Genomic DNA, 17,661 nt, shown 5'->3' with positions numbered 1-17,661 from the left:
CAGTTTTGAGAGGGTTTATTTAAAGAGATTTTTTTTAGCACAATAACGATAAATTTAGGCCACAAATTCTTCATTTGCTTTAATTTTCGCTGAATGCGTTAGGAATGTGGTCTAGGTTTTGTTAAAAAACCTGATTCTTTTCCACTCCAGCTGCCTAAATGTCTTATGGTGTCATTGGGAGCCCTGGCATATGTCCCGCCTCCTCCGGCTAAATGATGGACATTCCCTCCTCCACGCTCTACATTTCGCTGAATTTTCTCATTTTCTAGGAGTTGCTTGGTCTGTTCATCATCAGCACTACCCTAAATTAACTTTGTTGTGTGCCCAGTGTGCGTGTTCGAAGGCCTTAGGTGTTAATCTAGAGTATATTGCATCGAACAACACTAGAAGGAGTTGAATGAATTGGGACAGTTTAGAGGAATTGTATCACAAGTTCCCTTAATCGGACAAGTTCGCTTGCTTTTCATTTTCTTCTATTCCCTTATGATCGGGTACCCAAATGATGCTAACCGAGTTACCTACTGAGAATCTATTTATTGTCTGCTTGCACAACCCAACGCAGTCAGACTTGTTATTGGTGTTAGAGTGTGCCTTAGCTGTAATATCATCTCAGGCATGCGTTTTACAGATGCTTCGAATCGAAATCATAATATAAGTCCATTTCTTTAACATAGTTAATTTTGTTATGAATATAAAACATGTCTCTATAGGAATAGATTTGAGTGTTCACTTTTTACTGGAGTTACGCTTTGTCATTATTTTTGGAAAATAAATTTGTCTCTGTAGTTTTACTTATACTCTGAATTATGGCCTTAAACTTCAAAAGAGAATATTTAAACTTATAGTTATGTGTTAATAAAATTTATCCCAGTAAGGCTCGTGAATCTCTCCAGCATTTCGGCGGCAGATATCAGTAAGCTTAGACTACAAATTCTTCTTCATTTGCTTAAATTTTCGCTGATTAGAATTTAAAGGACTATAGGTTTAAAGACCTTTCAATGGTTTTTGAAATATTTAAGGACATACTCACAGCCGAAATGTTAATGAAACCTGTTAGCTTCGTAATTTCATTGGCATAATTAAAGTGGTGTGTGTCTTAGCTGTCCTCAGACACGCACCAAATTTACTTGATAAAAAAATTAGTTATGGTAAGTGGGTTTCACAGATACTCATAAATATCGAAAACCAAAAAAAGTAAGTCCACTTGTTGAAAATGATATATTTTAAGTTTCAATGTAAATATTGTACCGAAATGTACCGTCCATATAGTCTTTCTTGTACCCTGAACAGCGTATATTACTTATTCTGCAGTTTTTAACACCAGGGAGGAACCCTTGGAGATCCTTTAAATTACAGTATTCGGCATAAGAAACCGGTCTATAGGATAATTTGAATTATGAATATATAATGTTAATCGAATAAAAGAGAATAGAGATTTTTTTTGGATTTACAATAGTTAAAAAAAATTATTAACCATCAAATATAAATTTTAAATTTTTCCTTTTGGAATTTTATTTTAATTTGGTCAACTTATTATATTTTGGAATATTCTACAATATTCGACACAAAAATAATTAAAATGGTAATATTTATCACGCGACGACAACTGGTTTATTTCTTTTTCAGTCATACATAAATCGCAAGCTTGGAAAGGAAACCGAGGTAGAAGATTCAAATTAGTAAAGAATGGCATTGATACCGCGAAAATATTTGTCCTGACCCCCAGGTACTCGGAGAAAACTGTGTAGGCCATAACGTTAACTCTTTCGTCATTTAAATTGATCTCATTTACTCCAATATAAAAAAAATAGTTCCAGACCAGCCCGTCCTTTGGCATGAACAGTTTGTGTTACCTTTTCTCTACATGGTGGATACCATCTGATCTAAAGATATTAAGCTTGGATTCATCAGAGAAATTTACGGTCTGCCATTCTTCCACCAACCATTTTTCCTGCTCTTTCGCCCATATGTATATACTGCTGCTTCCTCATTAGTTAAATCAAACAAGATTTTGTTTTTTTCGGAGGACCTAGCCCGGGGAATTTTGCCCAACTGAGCCTCCGGCCAACCGTTGTTGCATGCAGTATCCCTCTTGTTGCATCATTAAGTTCCGTTTTAATATTTGACGACGATTTAGCGATCCAGAAGACAAGACCTTCGGATGAGCCAGTCTTGGGCGACTGCTTCCTTTGAGACCTTTCCAAAACCTTTTTTCGGGCCAAAAGAACCCGTGTTCCGTAATTATTTAATCAAACCTCTTCCAACAGTAAGGCTGAAATCTTATGTATGAATATGTCCTATATTTGTTCGGAACTCTGATTTTGCTGCGATAAGGCTACTATTTGATCTTTAATATGTACTATCAGTCAGTTGTAGTCTTCTGGTGTGTTTTTTGTATACTACACATTCAAAATCTTTTTATAAACTCAATTGATATTTTAAAAGTGCAAATAAACCCTTTACCTCTCTATCCGTACAAGATGAAAATGTATATCATTCAAATTAGGAATAGCCGACTCACTCAAATTGGTGGGTGCACTTACTTGCCCGGTTTTTTTATACTGCAAACGATCAGCGTTATGAGCTCGATGTCCTTCTGTGTGTCTGCCTACATGCAAACTAGTTTCTCAGTTTATGAAATATCGATTGGATATTTCGTATATGCCATTTTCAAAAGAAGCCGCTCGTTTGTTGAAACCGCCGATATCGGACCACTATGGCATACAGCGGATATACAAACTGACAGATCAAAAACAAGTTCTTGCAAGAAATTGTTTCCATTTATTAAGAAATCTTCACCAAATTTGGCATGTATTATTTTCCAAGGCAGCGCTACAATATCTGTATAATATTGTTGAGATCGGATCAGTATTGCATATATCTACCATACAAACTGACCGATTAAAATAAAGATACAGATCTTTTATACCCCGTTTGATACATAAAAAAATGCACCTGTGAAGGGTACTATAGCAACTCAAGTTAACCGTTTTACTTCCGTTTTTACTTCAATATTGTATTTCTATTTTTTTTTTTGAAGAAAAAATCGAAATTCGCGCTGCAGGCGTCCAATGGCATTTCGCCGAGTCAGTTTTAATGCAACGAGCAGACAGTTATTAGCATGAAAATATGGACATACATTAATTCATATATTTATTTATGCATGCATATTTGCTTATGCGCATATTTATGTTTTTTTAGTGGAGACGGAGGTGAGCGTGGGGCGATGCAAACACTGTGGCAGTGAAAACTTTAAAGCGAAGTTGAGAGAGCCGGACAAGGCTTGACCATACGTGTAAAGAGGATTATGACAACAAACATGCCAACAGGCAACACGATTATAGGCGCACAAATGTAACATTTGAACATACATACACACATATATTTATATACAAGTGAATATAAGTATTAGTAGATACATATATATATATATATACAAGTGAATATAAGTTTTTGCAAAAATATTTGATCAATTAAGTGCCTTTTGAGGCCTCAATTTGCATTGCATGTATGGGTGTAAAAAGTATGAAATTAATATATGTAATACATATATAAATATATATGTATATATATATAGATATATGTTGTATATGCAGCGTTCGAAAAAAGTGCGCTGTGCTGCGCTAACGAGTGGGCGCGAGGCAAAGGGAGCGCTGATTTTTTAATTGAAAAATATTAAATTCTTCCATGCGACGTGATAAAGTGGATTGCCACTACAAACGGAGAAGTGCATGCATACGCGCACCCACACAGTCACGCACATACATACATTTGTATATTTGCATATGTATGTAGTAATATGTAACAATTATGCGCGAATAAAGCGAGCCGCAGACAATCAGTGTTGCCATTGAAGCGAAACCACGCGCCATCCGCATCATAACACATACAAATAAACAAGTATATTAGCATGATATATACATACATACACACATATGCATTATTTGTGGTTAAATAAGTACATATGTATATATATTTATTACATAAGCCGCGCTGCATACATATTTTTGCACATTGACCGGCCTATCTGGCTGGCAGACAACTGCCACTACTTGCACTAACACATATTCACACACATACGCACCCAGCCACACACGCGTTGCCATGCAACGGCGCGAAGCTTAAACGCCCGGGACTGATTTTTTCAATCGGCCGAGCGCAGGATTATAGGCGATCACCGCGCCGCTGCAGCTTTGCGCAATTCCACACTCCGGCAAAGACACGCACACACACACCAACATTTTTCAATACATATATACGAATGCACTGTTTTTCATGCTCGGCTTGGCGCATTTATGTGGGCTGTTACGTGGACTTGCTGCACTGCTTTGTTGTTTTTGTTTCTCCTTTGTATGTTTACTTATTTTTCGCTAATAAATTAATAAATTAAAATTTTATTTCAATAAAAATGCGCAACGCAGGCAAATTTCATAAAGCATAAGTTACAACAATAACAGCAGCTGCGGTGTGTGTAGTGAGAGACAGGCATGTAGCCGCTATCTGCAAAGTCTGCGACAAGAACTGTATGAAAGCGTTAAAAGCAAGGTCAACCCTGTGAGAGGTTTGGCTTAAAACAATAGTTATTGTTGGGTAACTGTAAAAATGGCAAGTTTATTTTTTGGTTAAGCCACCAACACACACAATATAAGGTTCAACAGAATGTTTCATATTCAATATATTATTCTGGATCGATCTAATGAGTGAATGTTATTTTCTCAGGTCGCCAGGATTATTTCCTAATCCTCATAATTATAAATCGATCTCAAGGCAAAGATCTACCGTTATTGGTTCAACGACACAAAGAAAAATTTACAAATTCTGTATGAGTCTTTCTGGGATCGCTAACATTCTTCGGACAAAAGTTTACCAGAAGTAAGCTTGACCTTTAATACTCAGAATTGCTGCATATAAAAGCTTTTAAAGCAGCTCAAAGTAAGTGCGAAATGTATTGAGGCTTTTCCTGGCTAGGAAGCGCTCATGGAAGTCAACTATAGATGAAAGAGTGAGGAAGACAACGGTCTCCTTATACTGTTGTAGCGGGCAATTGGGAAGAGATCGGGCCTCCCAAAGTGGTGTTCTGGCTCTATGAAACCATAGTCAAGACAATAATGTTTTATAGGGTCGTTGTCCGGTGCAGGGCGCTCAGAAAAACCATACTATCTAAGCAGCTGAAGCGTGTTTAAAGAGTGGCCCCGTTCTCACGACAGTCGGGTCTTCGAAACTGGAAAGGACCTGGAAATTTTATCCGGTCAAAGACTGTTAACGCTCCAACAACAACATTGGGCATGAACAGCATTGGGCACTAATGACAACATCAAAAATTCAGTTAATACCATTATGCAAGTTACAACTGTGAACATAGCCGGTGGATGGCCGAAGTGGCTGTAGCAGAAGAGCGGTGATCTTTTCAGGGATCTGAACTATTTGCACTTAACAAAGTTTAACATATATACGCGGTGTGACTAAATATATATATTGTCGGACGCACTTTGGTAAAACCATCGTGCGACTTTCTTCTCTATCGCCAATCTATGTGCTCTATGCTTGGTTCCTAAAAGCAAAGGAGTAACGAATATCTAACTAAATAAAATCCATCGAGTTTGAATCAACCCTACAACCTGACCTACCCAAACCTAAGTGCGAAAGGTAGGAAAAATGTTATTAATAATTAGAAAAAACATGATTTTTTTGAATATTTTTGAAACAGGAAGCAATGTTAAAATGTTAAATGCTTGTTTAGGTTTAGTTGGATGGTTCCAAAATTCTGGTGATCTGAGAGTTCAGGAAAGTATTTCGAATTGACAATTTTAGTTGTGGTGATAAACCTATTTTGAAATTACTGCGTCGAATATTTTCAGAGCTGGAGTGTTTTCGTACATTCGGACGACATGACCTAGCCAGCGAAGCCACCCGCCGTTAGTCCATATTTGTTTATAGCGAAAACGGGCCATTAGTTCTGCTTTCTCCGAAATGAGTAAGGAGAGAAGTACATGGGTCTGGTGGTGAACGAGGGCAAGATGAAATTACTCCTGATATCAAACAAAAAGTCGTCGTACTCGCGACTAGGCACCCACGTCACTGTTTACAGTCTTAAATTGTAGATAATTTCGTATATTCAGGAACCAGCATCAACACCAACAACAACGTCAGCCTCGAAATCCAACGCAGAATAACTATTGCCAACAGGTGCTATTTCGGACTAAGTAGGCAATTGAGAAATAAAGTTCTCTCTCAACGAACAAAAACAAAACTCTATAAGTCACTCATTATTCCCGTCCTGCTATATGGTGCAGAGGCATGGACGATGACAAGAACTGATGAGTCGACGTTGCGAGTTTTCGAGAGAAAGATTCTGTGGAAGATTTGTGGTCCTTTGCGCGTTGGCCCCGACGAATATCGCATTCGATGGAACGATGAGCTGTATGAGATATACGACGACATTGACATTGGGTTAGTATTACGAAGAAAAAATGTCTCTTATGCTTACGAACCCATTACCACCACCACTGTAGTCGGAGTGGGCAAGTTCCCATATCTCCATAAAGAAAATTCTCAGAACATTCTCGGCCTGCAAGCCTAAGAGAATGATGTCAAATGACTAATCATTCAGAACTAAAGATCTCAAGATTTTACTTCATCCGACTTCTTTTCATATGATTATTGTTGATGCCGTAAGTTCAAAAAATCAATGGAAATCGAAAAAAATCAGCTCATACGAATATATCAGTCAAAATAAGAATAAGAATAGAACAAGTTGTGTATCAGCAGTTCAAATTTATTCAAACAAAAATATTGTCTAGTCATTTAGTCTACTGCGTAGTGTTGTCTAGCATACATATGTACATACATACTTATCTTGATATTTTATTTATGTATAATATGCTTAAAGGTTCTGTGCTCCAGTGGGAGATTCTAAGAATTGGTGATGATAATATGCTTTACAATATTTTATGTTGTTGTCTCTAACACCTTCACTTAACATGTTCTATTAGCAGCATTTTGCTTCGACTGCCTCAAGCGCTTCCACTGCGCTGTCCACTGCAAAAATGAAGCATCGAAAAGTGCGCAATAATTTTTTTCTTCTTTTAGTTTTATTTTTCTATTCTTTTTTGTTTTTTTTTTTTTTTTGTGAGAAGCGCATAGTAGCCATAATAGCCGAGAGAGCAGCGCCTGCCGCTGAGGTTAGAGTTTCGATTCATTCATGTAAATATAAGTATTATACACATGTACATATTTTTATGTTTTTATAAGTCTACTTATGCTTATAAGAATATGTTTTTGGGCGCATATATGAAAATGTGTAGCTGTGTGTCATTTCTCGGGTGAATGCTCTACGCAAAGTGAACGGGTGTCACATTTAAGGTTGAGCAGTAGTACTTACATACATATGCATGCGAGTAAGTGGGCATTGTACTTAGGCTGTCGTTATACAATGCCTTATTAAATATTTTGCTTTATTAAAACTTATTACAAATCATGCTCATTAGACCAAAAGTGAAGGCTTTGAAAACGTTCAAAAGTAAAATCAAAATATATTTCATTGAAGCACCTGAAAAATTCAATTTGAAGTGTTAGGTAGGGTTTTTCTTAAATTTTCTGAGAAAGCTTACCATAGTAATGTATGTACATACATATATACGTACATTAGGGTGTTTTTTTTTTCAGTCCCGTCACGAAATTTCCTTAGAAATACCCCTAAAAAAATTCCCTGAAAATTTTATTCCTTAATATTAACATTAAGAACTGGACCAAGGCCTATAAAAATATTCCATAGAAAATATACTGCAATCGTGAGTTTTTATCTTTAAATTCCTACAGATTAGAGGGATTTTATGGCATCGCTTTGACTTTAGACGCATATTTTTCAGAATTGTTCACTCTTCAAAAGTGACCAGTGCAACAAAGTCGTAACTCACACCGGCGAGATAGTTCGGGCTCTAAACCCGCTTTTTCCAAGAATTTCGCAATTTTTTGTAAATATCTCGTAAATGACAAGAGCTATAGAAAAAATGTACATGAAAAATTTGTAGGAAATTTTATTTGCTATAAAAAAGGTCCGAGGTCAAAATCGCTATCATTAATACATCTCGAGATATTCAGCTTTTTAAGTAAGGCTGTATGCAATTTTCATAGTTTTTTTAATACATAAAACCTATACAAATTTTATAAAGCCTAACTTAAAAAGCCGAATATCTTGAGAAGTATTAATGATTAATTGTATTTTTTTTTTTTTTTTGACAGTTGGAATTTCTTAATCAGCGAAATTTTGATATTCTCGGGTTTTTCTGAACACACCAAATATTTATAGCATTAAAGGCTAGCCCGGCTATAACCGCTAACTCGATTATAACTGCGTAGCGGTGTCTATGCCAGTAAAGAAGAAGAAAGATTAGGCTATTTTAGACCGATTCCGTGAGGGGAAAAAACTTGTAAAAGATAAAAATAAAAAACCAAAAACTTAGTTATTTGAAATTTTCTCATATATTTTTAGGTTATGTGGAGAAATTGTTGCTTTTCTACTCTATTTCATTTCATAGGACCAAATTTTCGAAAATTCGAAACAAACTACAAACTTAGTCACCCTGCCTCACGTGTCGACCTCAGAACGCCCGTAAATTATTATTTTTTTTGCACTCTTATTATATTCTCTTCCTTTTGTAATGGTTCTTAACTTATTCTAATTTTTTTGGTTTCAAAAAATATTGATCTTTGTCTACTTAATAATTACACAAATAATTAATTAAATTAATAAATCAAGAAAATTTAACTAAATTCTTTTATCGTCGTTATTGCTTACTTCGTAAAGGGTATATACTTTTGCTTTCCTAATTTTTGCTTTAACGGCTTCTAGTTTCACAAGTGAGTTTGCAAATCAGCAAAGAAAGCGCAAAAAAAAACGGAAATAAAAAATTAAAAAAACAAAACAAAACAAACATTGCTGATTTGTATTTTTTCGTGTTTCTTCGTGTGTTTGAATGAATTTCGAATGATGCAATATAATTGAAGAGTGACATCGCGCTCCAGTTAGGGTACAACCTCACATGATGGTACCGGCTCAGGCGACATACAAAACAAGCACATATGTATATTTATGTATGTATGCATCCATGTATGCATGTTTGTGTGTATGCATGTAGCGGCGTATAATCACATGTGTGTCTGGGCACATGCTTTTATCGGTCGCGTTTTATTTACTTTTTGATTTTTTATGCGTGCTTTAATCACATTTTGGGGTGTTTCCTCGACTTTATTTTAATCAGCATGGGATTTGTTTCACCCACAAATGGTTTGACGTATGCACAGTGAAGTTGGGGAAATGACAAATATGTTATCAAATATATAATAATATGATTAAGGTGTTGGAATTGTTGTTGTTTGATTATCTCAGTGTTGAGAAGTATGAGACAAGTGTGTCATTAAGCGAGTTGAGCGGAAGTAAAAGTTAAGAGCATAAGTGGAAACAAATGAGTTGATGGAGGTATGCAGCACATTTGTTTTTATAATTCTCTGTGTACGATTTTTGCTGTATTTGATGGTGAGGTTATGAATAAAAAATTTTGTGTAGAAAATTAGAACCCTGAAGTGACAGCTAAAAAAATTTAATGTTTTTTAAATTAAAACACATTAATTTCAGGCGCACAAAAGCTTCACAAATACAAAATATTTTTACAAAGATTTGATTTTGATCGATTAGTTTAAATGGCAGCCAAGGGCTATAGTCGTCCGATATTAAGGGTTCCCAAAAATTAGCTGATTTTTGAAGAGGAAAGGACGTGAACAAAATTTCATGTCGATATCCCGAAAACTATTATAATGGGTGGACCAAGTAGAGGTACGTTGAAAGATCACGCGTCCAGCACGCAGTGAAGAATTTATAACAACTGTGGCTGAGAACACGAAGACCGTGGAGAGTCGATTCGGAGCCGTTCGCAGCAACTCGCACTGACGTATGGAGATCTTAAATTGAATTGAAATCGCTTTTGAAAAGTTCCAAGAAGATCTGATGTTTTCGAGCCAAATTTTGTTCAATGGGTATGTAATCAAACAAAATTACCGCATTTGCGACTATGAGCAGCTTGAAGAGATTCAAGAGCTGCCATTTCATTCAGAAAAAATAACGGTTTGTGTTGATTTTGATGATAAAAATGTTGGATTTTAAATTTAAAATATTTTTAATAATAACAACATTATATAGCTAAGCAGGCACTAAACACAGTCTAAATTTGTTAATGTAATATATAATAAGTTGTAGTTGTGTTATATTCTTACTTAGGAAGCAACTAAATTCAAAAACACTTTTTCGCTAACATATTTCCAACGTTTTTGCCTCTAAGATTCAATAGCTAAACCATAAGAGATAAACATTTTAAAGCCAAATTTCATAAAATGAAATAAATGTTAAATTATGTGCCTTACATAAGATTATTTCACTTTAAAAATAACAAAAGGGCCAGAGATAAAGGTTTGTATGATATTTTCTTTTTTGGAAGTTATATCCGAATTCTAGAACGTTCTTATGAGAATCATCTCCATGTTGGTAGTAGCCGATATGTGCATTTTTCAAAAATAATAAATGAATATAATATAAACTTGGCTTTACTACTAATAGTTCCCATAAAATCAATCAGCCAATAAGCAAAACCAATTTTAAATTTATTTTATTATAAATATATAAATAAAAAATGTAAAATTAATTATTTCTCTGTCAACAATTTGTCATTCATCATTAGACTTTGCACATCAGCCGCTTCCAAAACCATAAAAAATAATCTCTTTTGAATTCAAAACAAACAACTTCTTGTCCCCTAGACACCAAATATTTATAATATATATTTTTTCTGAATATAGCTTTATATTCATTTCATTTTGATCGTTTTGATGCTGCATTGTACAGTGTTGGGCAAACCAAAATTGACAGCCAAAAAGTATGCTTTAAAAAATATTTAAATTGTTAATTGTTAATCCGTCAAAAAAGTATGGAGTAATATTATCTGCTATTGACCAAAAGATATTACCAACGCATTTTGGTGCACTTAATATTTTGTGAAAGTGTGAATATGGTTTGCCTTATTATTGGAATTATAGTTTTTCAAAATCTTAGTTTGAATAGTTTGAAAAATTAATTTAAAACAAACGGAGATGATTACGTTTGAGTGTATTAAAATATAAAATAATTTTTTAATTGTGGCTATGTGGTAATAAGGGTTTCGTCGAGCATAAAACGGCCTATTTTCAGTAATAACTTTTTCATATAAAAAATTAAATTTAAACTTTTTATTGGTCCAAAGATACATATTTTAAAACGATTTTGCGAAATTGTCAAAGGAAAATATTCAAAACTCAGCCATGGCGTAATTCTCGGCGGTCCATCGGCAAAAGGGGTGCCTCCGCGTTGACAGCAGAACTTCTTAACACTAGATTGCCTAAGCAAGCCATTTTGACTGCTTTGAATTTCAATTAAAAAAACTGTTATTTAAATAATGCTTCTTATAATTTTGTGACTTTTTCTACAATATATAAATGGATTAATTAATCATTGTTGTTGTCCCCCTCCTTCACTTCCAATATATATACATATATGTATATATATATGTTATACCTATATTGTCGACAAGTTGTCATTTTGACTGTTTTCAGGCGATATAGGTATATACTAAGCTCCTGTCTTCCTAGTGTTAAAGGATCATCAAAAGGAAAAAGAAACAAGTAAAGAACATCTAAGCAAGAATTGGATTAGAATCCAAATAGTTATGTACATACTATATATATCCTTGTACTTATACACCGACACATTAGACATAAAGATTTCCTAGAAAAATGAAAATCATGGCATGTAGTTTATGGGACTTGGGATAGTATCGATCAGGTTTGGGGAGCTAGATCAAGTTTTCACTCAAATTTATCTATTTTATGCACAAAGATACACTGTTATGAGTAAAACACGCTCTCTCATTGTGATTGAAGTAACTTACATATTGCCCATTATATGCGGTACAAAGTCACCTGGATGCTCGAAAATCGCTCTGTTAGGTATATAGAAGCTAAGGGAAGTATTGACATGATTCCATGCATTTATGACACATATACATACAATTGTCAGGAAAAGATTATTTTTCAATTTCCATTATTTATCTCACACATTGGCCGATTTTTGCTGTAAAAAGTCAACTTAGATACTGAGGTTAAAATATTCAGGCTTGCAATGTTTTTTGGTTGTACCACTACCATCAAGTCTACCAACTATATCAGTCTTTTTGAATTTAGCAATAATATACTGAACAATAGCATGCGATTTGTTTTTGGAAATATTGCCTATAAAATCGATTTAAATAGGTATTATTAAAATTTTTATTCAACTATGAGAAATAAATAAGATTCTCACATTGTTACTCTTAGTTGTAGCTTAAAGTTGAAATCTTTAAGAGGTTTTTTTTCTGATTCACTGTATGTATACATGCATATGTATATATACATATGTTTGTTGAGAATTTATAACTAAAAATAAAAAATAAATACACCACAGTGCATCCAAATGTAATTATGTATGTATGCAAACACACGCAAAATAAGCCCAAAATAAGCAAAGAAAACAATAAACCAAATGGTAAAGCAGAAAACGGAGAAACAGCTGCGATGTGGTGAAATTCACACTTATTTTATTGCTTATTCGCTTCACACGACAATCGTTTGGACACTCACACGCTGCGCTAAGTTGTGGAACCAGCAGTGAAGAGTAAAGTTATCGCGTATATTAGCAATAATTTTTATACAGTGAAAGTCGTGAGTAATTTGCTAAAATAAAATTAATATAAAGAATAATATTAAATGAAATACATTTCCTTTCAATCACCAAACAGTAAATTCACACGAAATGGCCGCACCCATTATGAATTTGCCGAAACACGGCCTCTGCAGTCTGGTGAGAACAAGCGCTCTCGCACGCCATTATGCCGGCAGCACCGGCACAGCGACGCCACCACAATTCACCACACTGAGCGTCGATGATAAGACCGGCATCGCTATGCTCACACTCAATAGACCGCCAGCGAATGCGCTCAACGCCGCCTTCATGGGCGAAATAGCGCGCTCCATTAAAGACTTGGAGAAATCGAAATGTCGCGGCCTCATACTCACCTCGTCGTCGGAGCGCATTTTCTGCGCTGGACTCGATCTGAAAGAATGCTACCAAGCAGAGACGTCGCATCTGCAGGGCATTTGGGTTGCTTTGCAAAATCTCTGGCACACGCTCTACTCGACGCCGCTCATCACTGTCGCGCTAATTAACGGGCATACAGTGGCAGGCGGTGGCATGCTAGCGCTGAGCAGCGAATATCGCATTATGCTGCCAAATTTTAAGATCGGCATCAATGAAACTATGGTGGGACTGGCGGTGCCGATGTGGTTGATAGACACCTACCTCAATGTTGTACCCAACAGGCGCATAGCCGAATTGGATCTTACAGCTAGTCGTATCTATAACAGTGAAGGCGCAGTGAAAGCAGGTCTAGTTGATGAGTTGGCAGCTAGCAAGGCGCAAGGTTTGGAGAGAGCTGTCGAATTCATCAGCAGCTATCCAAAGCACTCGCTGGTGGCGCGTGCGATCACCAAACGCCAATTTCGCGCGAAAGATTTAAAGAACTTTGAGGATAATCGTCAGCATGACTTGGAAATATTTCTGAGCAACATACAGAAGCCTCAAGTGCAGTCGTATCTAGGAGAATATTTGGAGAGTTTGAAAAAGAAGGCGTAGATAAGCAAATGGAAAACAACATTTTGTGTTCAGCGTGAAAAGTGACTCGCAACTAAGATTTATATCGAAAAAGGTGAAGGAGGTAGTTTTGAATGACTACACTGTTATGCTATATATTATTTGAGAAATATATGTATATATGCTAAAAATTTATGTTACAAAAGTTAAATATTTATTTTAAATTTTAAATTAAAAATTTTATTCCGGATTGTCGCGACCTCTTTCTATACATTAGGCCCAAATAGCAACTGCTGTTATCTTTGTAAAGTTTAATATATAAATAAAAAAATATGCTGAATCTGTGATGAAATCTTTAGTATGGTGAAAACTATAGATCATCTGCTGAGTCTCTACAGAGTTTGTGAGGTAGTCATATGTCCAGAGAAATCTGTGAAGAATTTTAAAATACTCTATCGAACGGCATGAAACTTCATTACACAAATACGGATTCTTTGTGTCAAATCATACACCAATTTCGATGTAAAAGATGCACCTCGCTCTGGTCGACCTATCGTTGAAAAAGACGATGAAACTATGAAAAATATTGACCAGGACTGTCACATAAGCAGCCTTGACATCGCTAAGGAACTTAAAATTCAACATCAGACGGTTTTGAACCATTTGAAAAAGGCTGGCTACAAAAATAAGCTCGATGTTCGGGTACCACATGAATTTTCTTTGAAAAATTTAATGGACCGAATTAACATCTGCGATTCTTTGCTGAAACGTAATGGAAATGAGCCATTTCTGAAGTGAATGGTAACAAGAGAGGGAAAGTGGATTAAATGCTACAATAATGTGTAAAAAAGATCAGGGTCCAAGTGTGGTGAAGCTCACCAAATGGTCGCAAAGCCGGAATTGATGCCTGGACAAGTTATGCTGTGTGTTTGGTGGGATTGGAAAGCAATCATCCACTATGAGCTGTTTAAGCCTGGTCGAACGATTGACATTTACCGTCAAAAAGTGATGAGATTGAAGCAAACAATTGAAAAAAACGTCCAGAACTGATCAACAGAAAGGCCTTCGTCTTTCATCAGGACAACCGTAGACCACACACATCTTTGATGACTCGGCAAAAACTGGGAGAGCTTGGCTTGGAAGTTTTGATGCATATAACGCTGACCTTGCACCATCGAACTATCATTTTATTCGGTCAATACAGAACTCCCTTAATGGAGTAAAGTTGGTTTCAAGAGAAGCCTGTGAAAATTACTTTCGCAGTTTTTCGCCGAGAAAACAGAAAAGTTTTACACTGATGGAATATTTTCTCTAGCAGAAAAATGACAAAAGTGGTCGACTAAAAAGGTATATATTTGGTTCATTAAAGTTCATTATAAATATAAAAAAAATAAGTTGAAGTTTGAATGCAAATACGAAAAATCTTTTTCGGCTACTCAATATTTTAAAAATACCATAAACAGGTTGAGAATTGCTAATTTCAAAGCTAAATGAAGGAACTACTTTAGTAGTATTTACTCTCTAGCATTTTTCTCCCTTCCAGCTGATATTTTCTTCCACTTCCAGCTATAAACCTCTATCTCCTTACCTCAGTTTCATCAAGTTTTTTACCCCCAAGCTCCCATAAGGCATTCACTACTCACACGTACGCAGGGAACGCCATGACTCATGTAACGGTTACATTCATTTCTTCCACAAATCACAATGAAGCAAATAAACTGCAAATAACTTCACAAGCCAGACAATCACACAAAGCAATGATTCTGCAAAATAAGTTTGTGCAAATATTTGCATAAGATTGCGAAGGGAATTGCCATCACATATGTGTGAGAGTGTGAGTGTGTGGTGCGCATATTGGCCATAAACCAGCGGCATCATAAAATCGATTTTTCTTTGCATAGCGTGAAGAAAAAGTGCACAATTGACAACTGGTGCATACCTTTGCACAGCGATTCGCTCACGGCTGACACTCACACACACACAAACACATCACATATGGTAAGTATAGCTCCCTATATACATATTTGATATATGACGAATTGTTATTTTTATGAATATGCTCTCATGTGTGCGGTTGAAGGGCCAAAGTTACAAGTGGATGCATTTCCCATAAAGTTGCTTTCACTCATAAAGTTGGTGGGAAAGTACCACCAAATATACAGTTATACGAATTGCGCTAACCACTCAAGTGGCATATAAGTTTTTTACAACCCATTCACTAGCCGTATTTATTGGATGAGTCGCAAATGTGTGGATGAATGTCTTCAGTTTTGAGCGGATATGATTTTCATAGTTTTTAAATTGATTGAAACTGCCAATGAACCGATTTTCATAATGTGGTGTGATTTTAGAGGACTTTTACGATTTAATGTGAGGTTACTTAGCCAACACAAAATCACAAAAAAATGGCTGTATTTTTCATTTTATGACGCGATTTTCACAGTGTGATGTGATGTATGTTACATTATTTGTATATTATTTTCAATGCAGGCAGAAAAAGTAAAATAAAAAAAATATCATGAATAGGAAAATATGATATCAAATCACCAGTTGAAAATCTTCACATGTTGATGATATGTATCAGGAATTTGAAGAGTTTTATCTCACGGTTAAGGAAAACGAAACAATGTACCATGTGATGTCACATCACATATGAAAATATGATATGAAATCATATCACCATTGGAAAACCTTTATATCACAGTTAAAGAATGTGAAACGATGTATCATATAATGTCAAATCAATAAATTACCATATGATATGACATCACATCACCAGTTTGAAAAGCTTTATCTCTCGGTAAAAGAATGCGAAACGATGAACCGATGAACATATAACAATATGATGTCACATCACATATGGCGATATGATATCACGTCACCAGTTTGAAAATCTTTAACTTTTGCTTCAGCAAAACGAAAGGATGTCAGCAGCATTTAAATTCTGCATGAAACGTGTACAAGTGTTTTATGCAATTAACGGTCACGTCACATACACACCACGTTGAGCTCTTTGAATACATGCTACATATGTATATGTACATGCTTTACATTTATATGGAGTGATACTGACAATATTACCGCTGACTTTGCATCCTTGACATGGCCAACTATGTGGCCGTAATTAATGTGCACCAACATCAACCGGTGACACTGTCAACTGCTACTCTCCGCTCACATTTCGACAAGTTCTTTTTGCATTATTTGTCTAATGAACTTATCTGCTCCAAGCACTGTGGCAGCAGCAGCCAGCTGTGGCGCCACTAACACTTTACCTTTGCACACCAGCAAATAAGCGCACAAACACACACCTGCATATATATGTGTGTGGGAGTGTGTGTGTGAATTTCCAACGTGCTAAACTCATTTGCTATTTCGCAGAGTATTTATTAGCTGGCGGGCGAGCTGTGACCTTCGTTGAGTGGCGAACTAGTAGCGAAGAAGAATTATTGCGCTGGCGGTGGTGACGTGGCTTGCTCGCAAATAAGTCCTGCTGCGCGGTTCATGCGGCGAGCGGGTGTGCAGGTGTGGAAATCTCTACTCGTTTTAATTTGTATTTCAATTTGTCTTGTGCATATAAAATTAATGTGCTTTGATCGTCGTCAGTGAAATTGACCTTTAACTGCGTCCCGCTGCTTGTTTGTGCACAGTTGCCGCTGCAAGGCGGGCACTGGAATATTTATGCCGCTGCGGTCAATGTTTGCTGGAGACGAGTTAACCTCAATTAAATTTGTAGTGTCTTGGTGCGAGTTAGAAAAGTTAATTACTTGGAAGTTTCTCAACTAAATATGTGTTCTCACCGGCGTGCTGAGTGAAGGTGACTTTTAATGTAGCTAAGCATTATGAGGGTACTGCGGGTTAGAAGTCTTAGCAGCTATTACTTACAGAACTAAGATGGGCTAATGCTAGCTAAGCGCTATCGTAAACACTAAAGTAAGCGCCACGGCGCGCCT

The 17,661-nt window shown here is 36.0% G+C and overlaps 1 protein-coding gene across 1 annotated transcript; it reads left to right on the top strand.

Moving 5' to 3' along the window:
* Window positions 1-12,683: 12,683 nt before the first annotated feature.
* On the top strand, window positions 12,684-14,053 carry LOC120768335 (enoyl-CoA delta isomerase 1, mitochondrial-like). The gene is made up of 2 exons (XM_040094983.1): window positions 12,684-12,780; window positions 12,858-14,053. Exon 2 carries the CDS (start codon window positions 12,872-12,874, stop codon window positions 13,748-13,750), a length of 879 nt encoding a protein of 292 aa, XP_039950917.1. The 5' UTR covers window positions 12,684-12,780; window positions 12,858-12,871; the 3' UTR covers window positions 13,751-14,053.
* Window positions 14,054-17,661: the final 3,608 nt, after the last annotated feature.

This window comes from Bactrocera tryoni, chromosome 2, assembly GCF_016617805.1.
Source record: "Bactrocera tryoni isolate S06 chromosome 2, CSIRO_BtryS06_freeze2, whole genome shotgun sequence".
Lineage (NCBI taxonomy): Eukaryota > Metazoa > Arthropoda > Insecta > Diptera > Tephritidae > Bactrocera > Bactrocera tryoni.
This window is presented reverse-complemented; position numbering and strand designations above follow the sequence as displayed.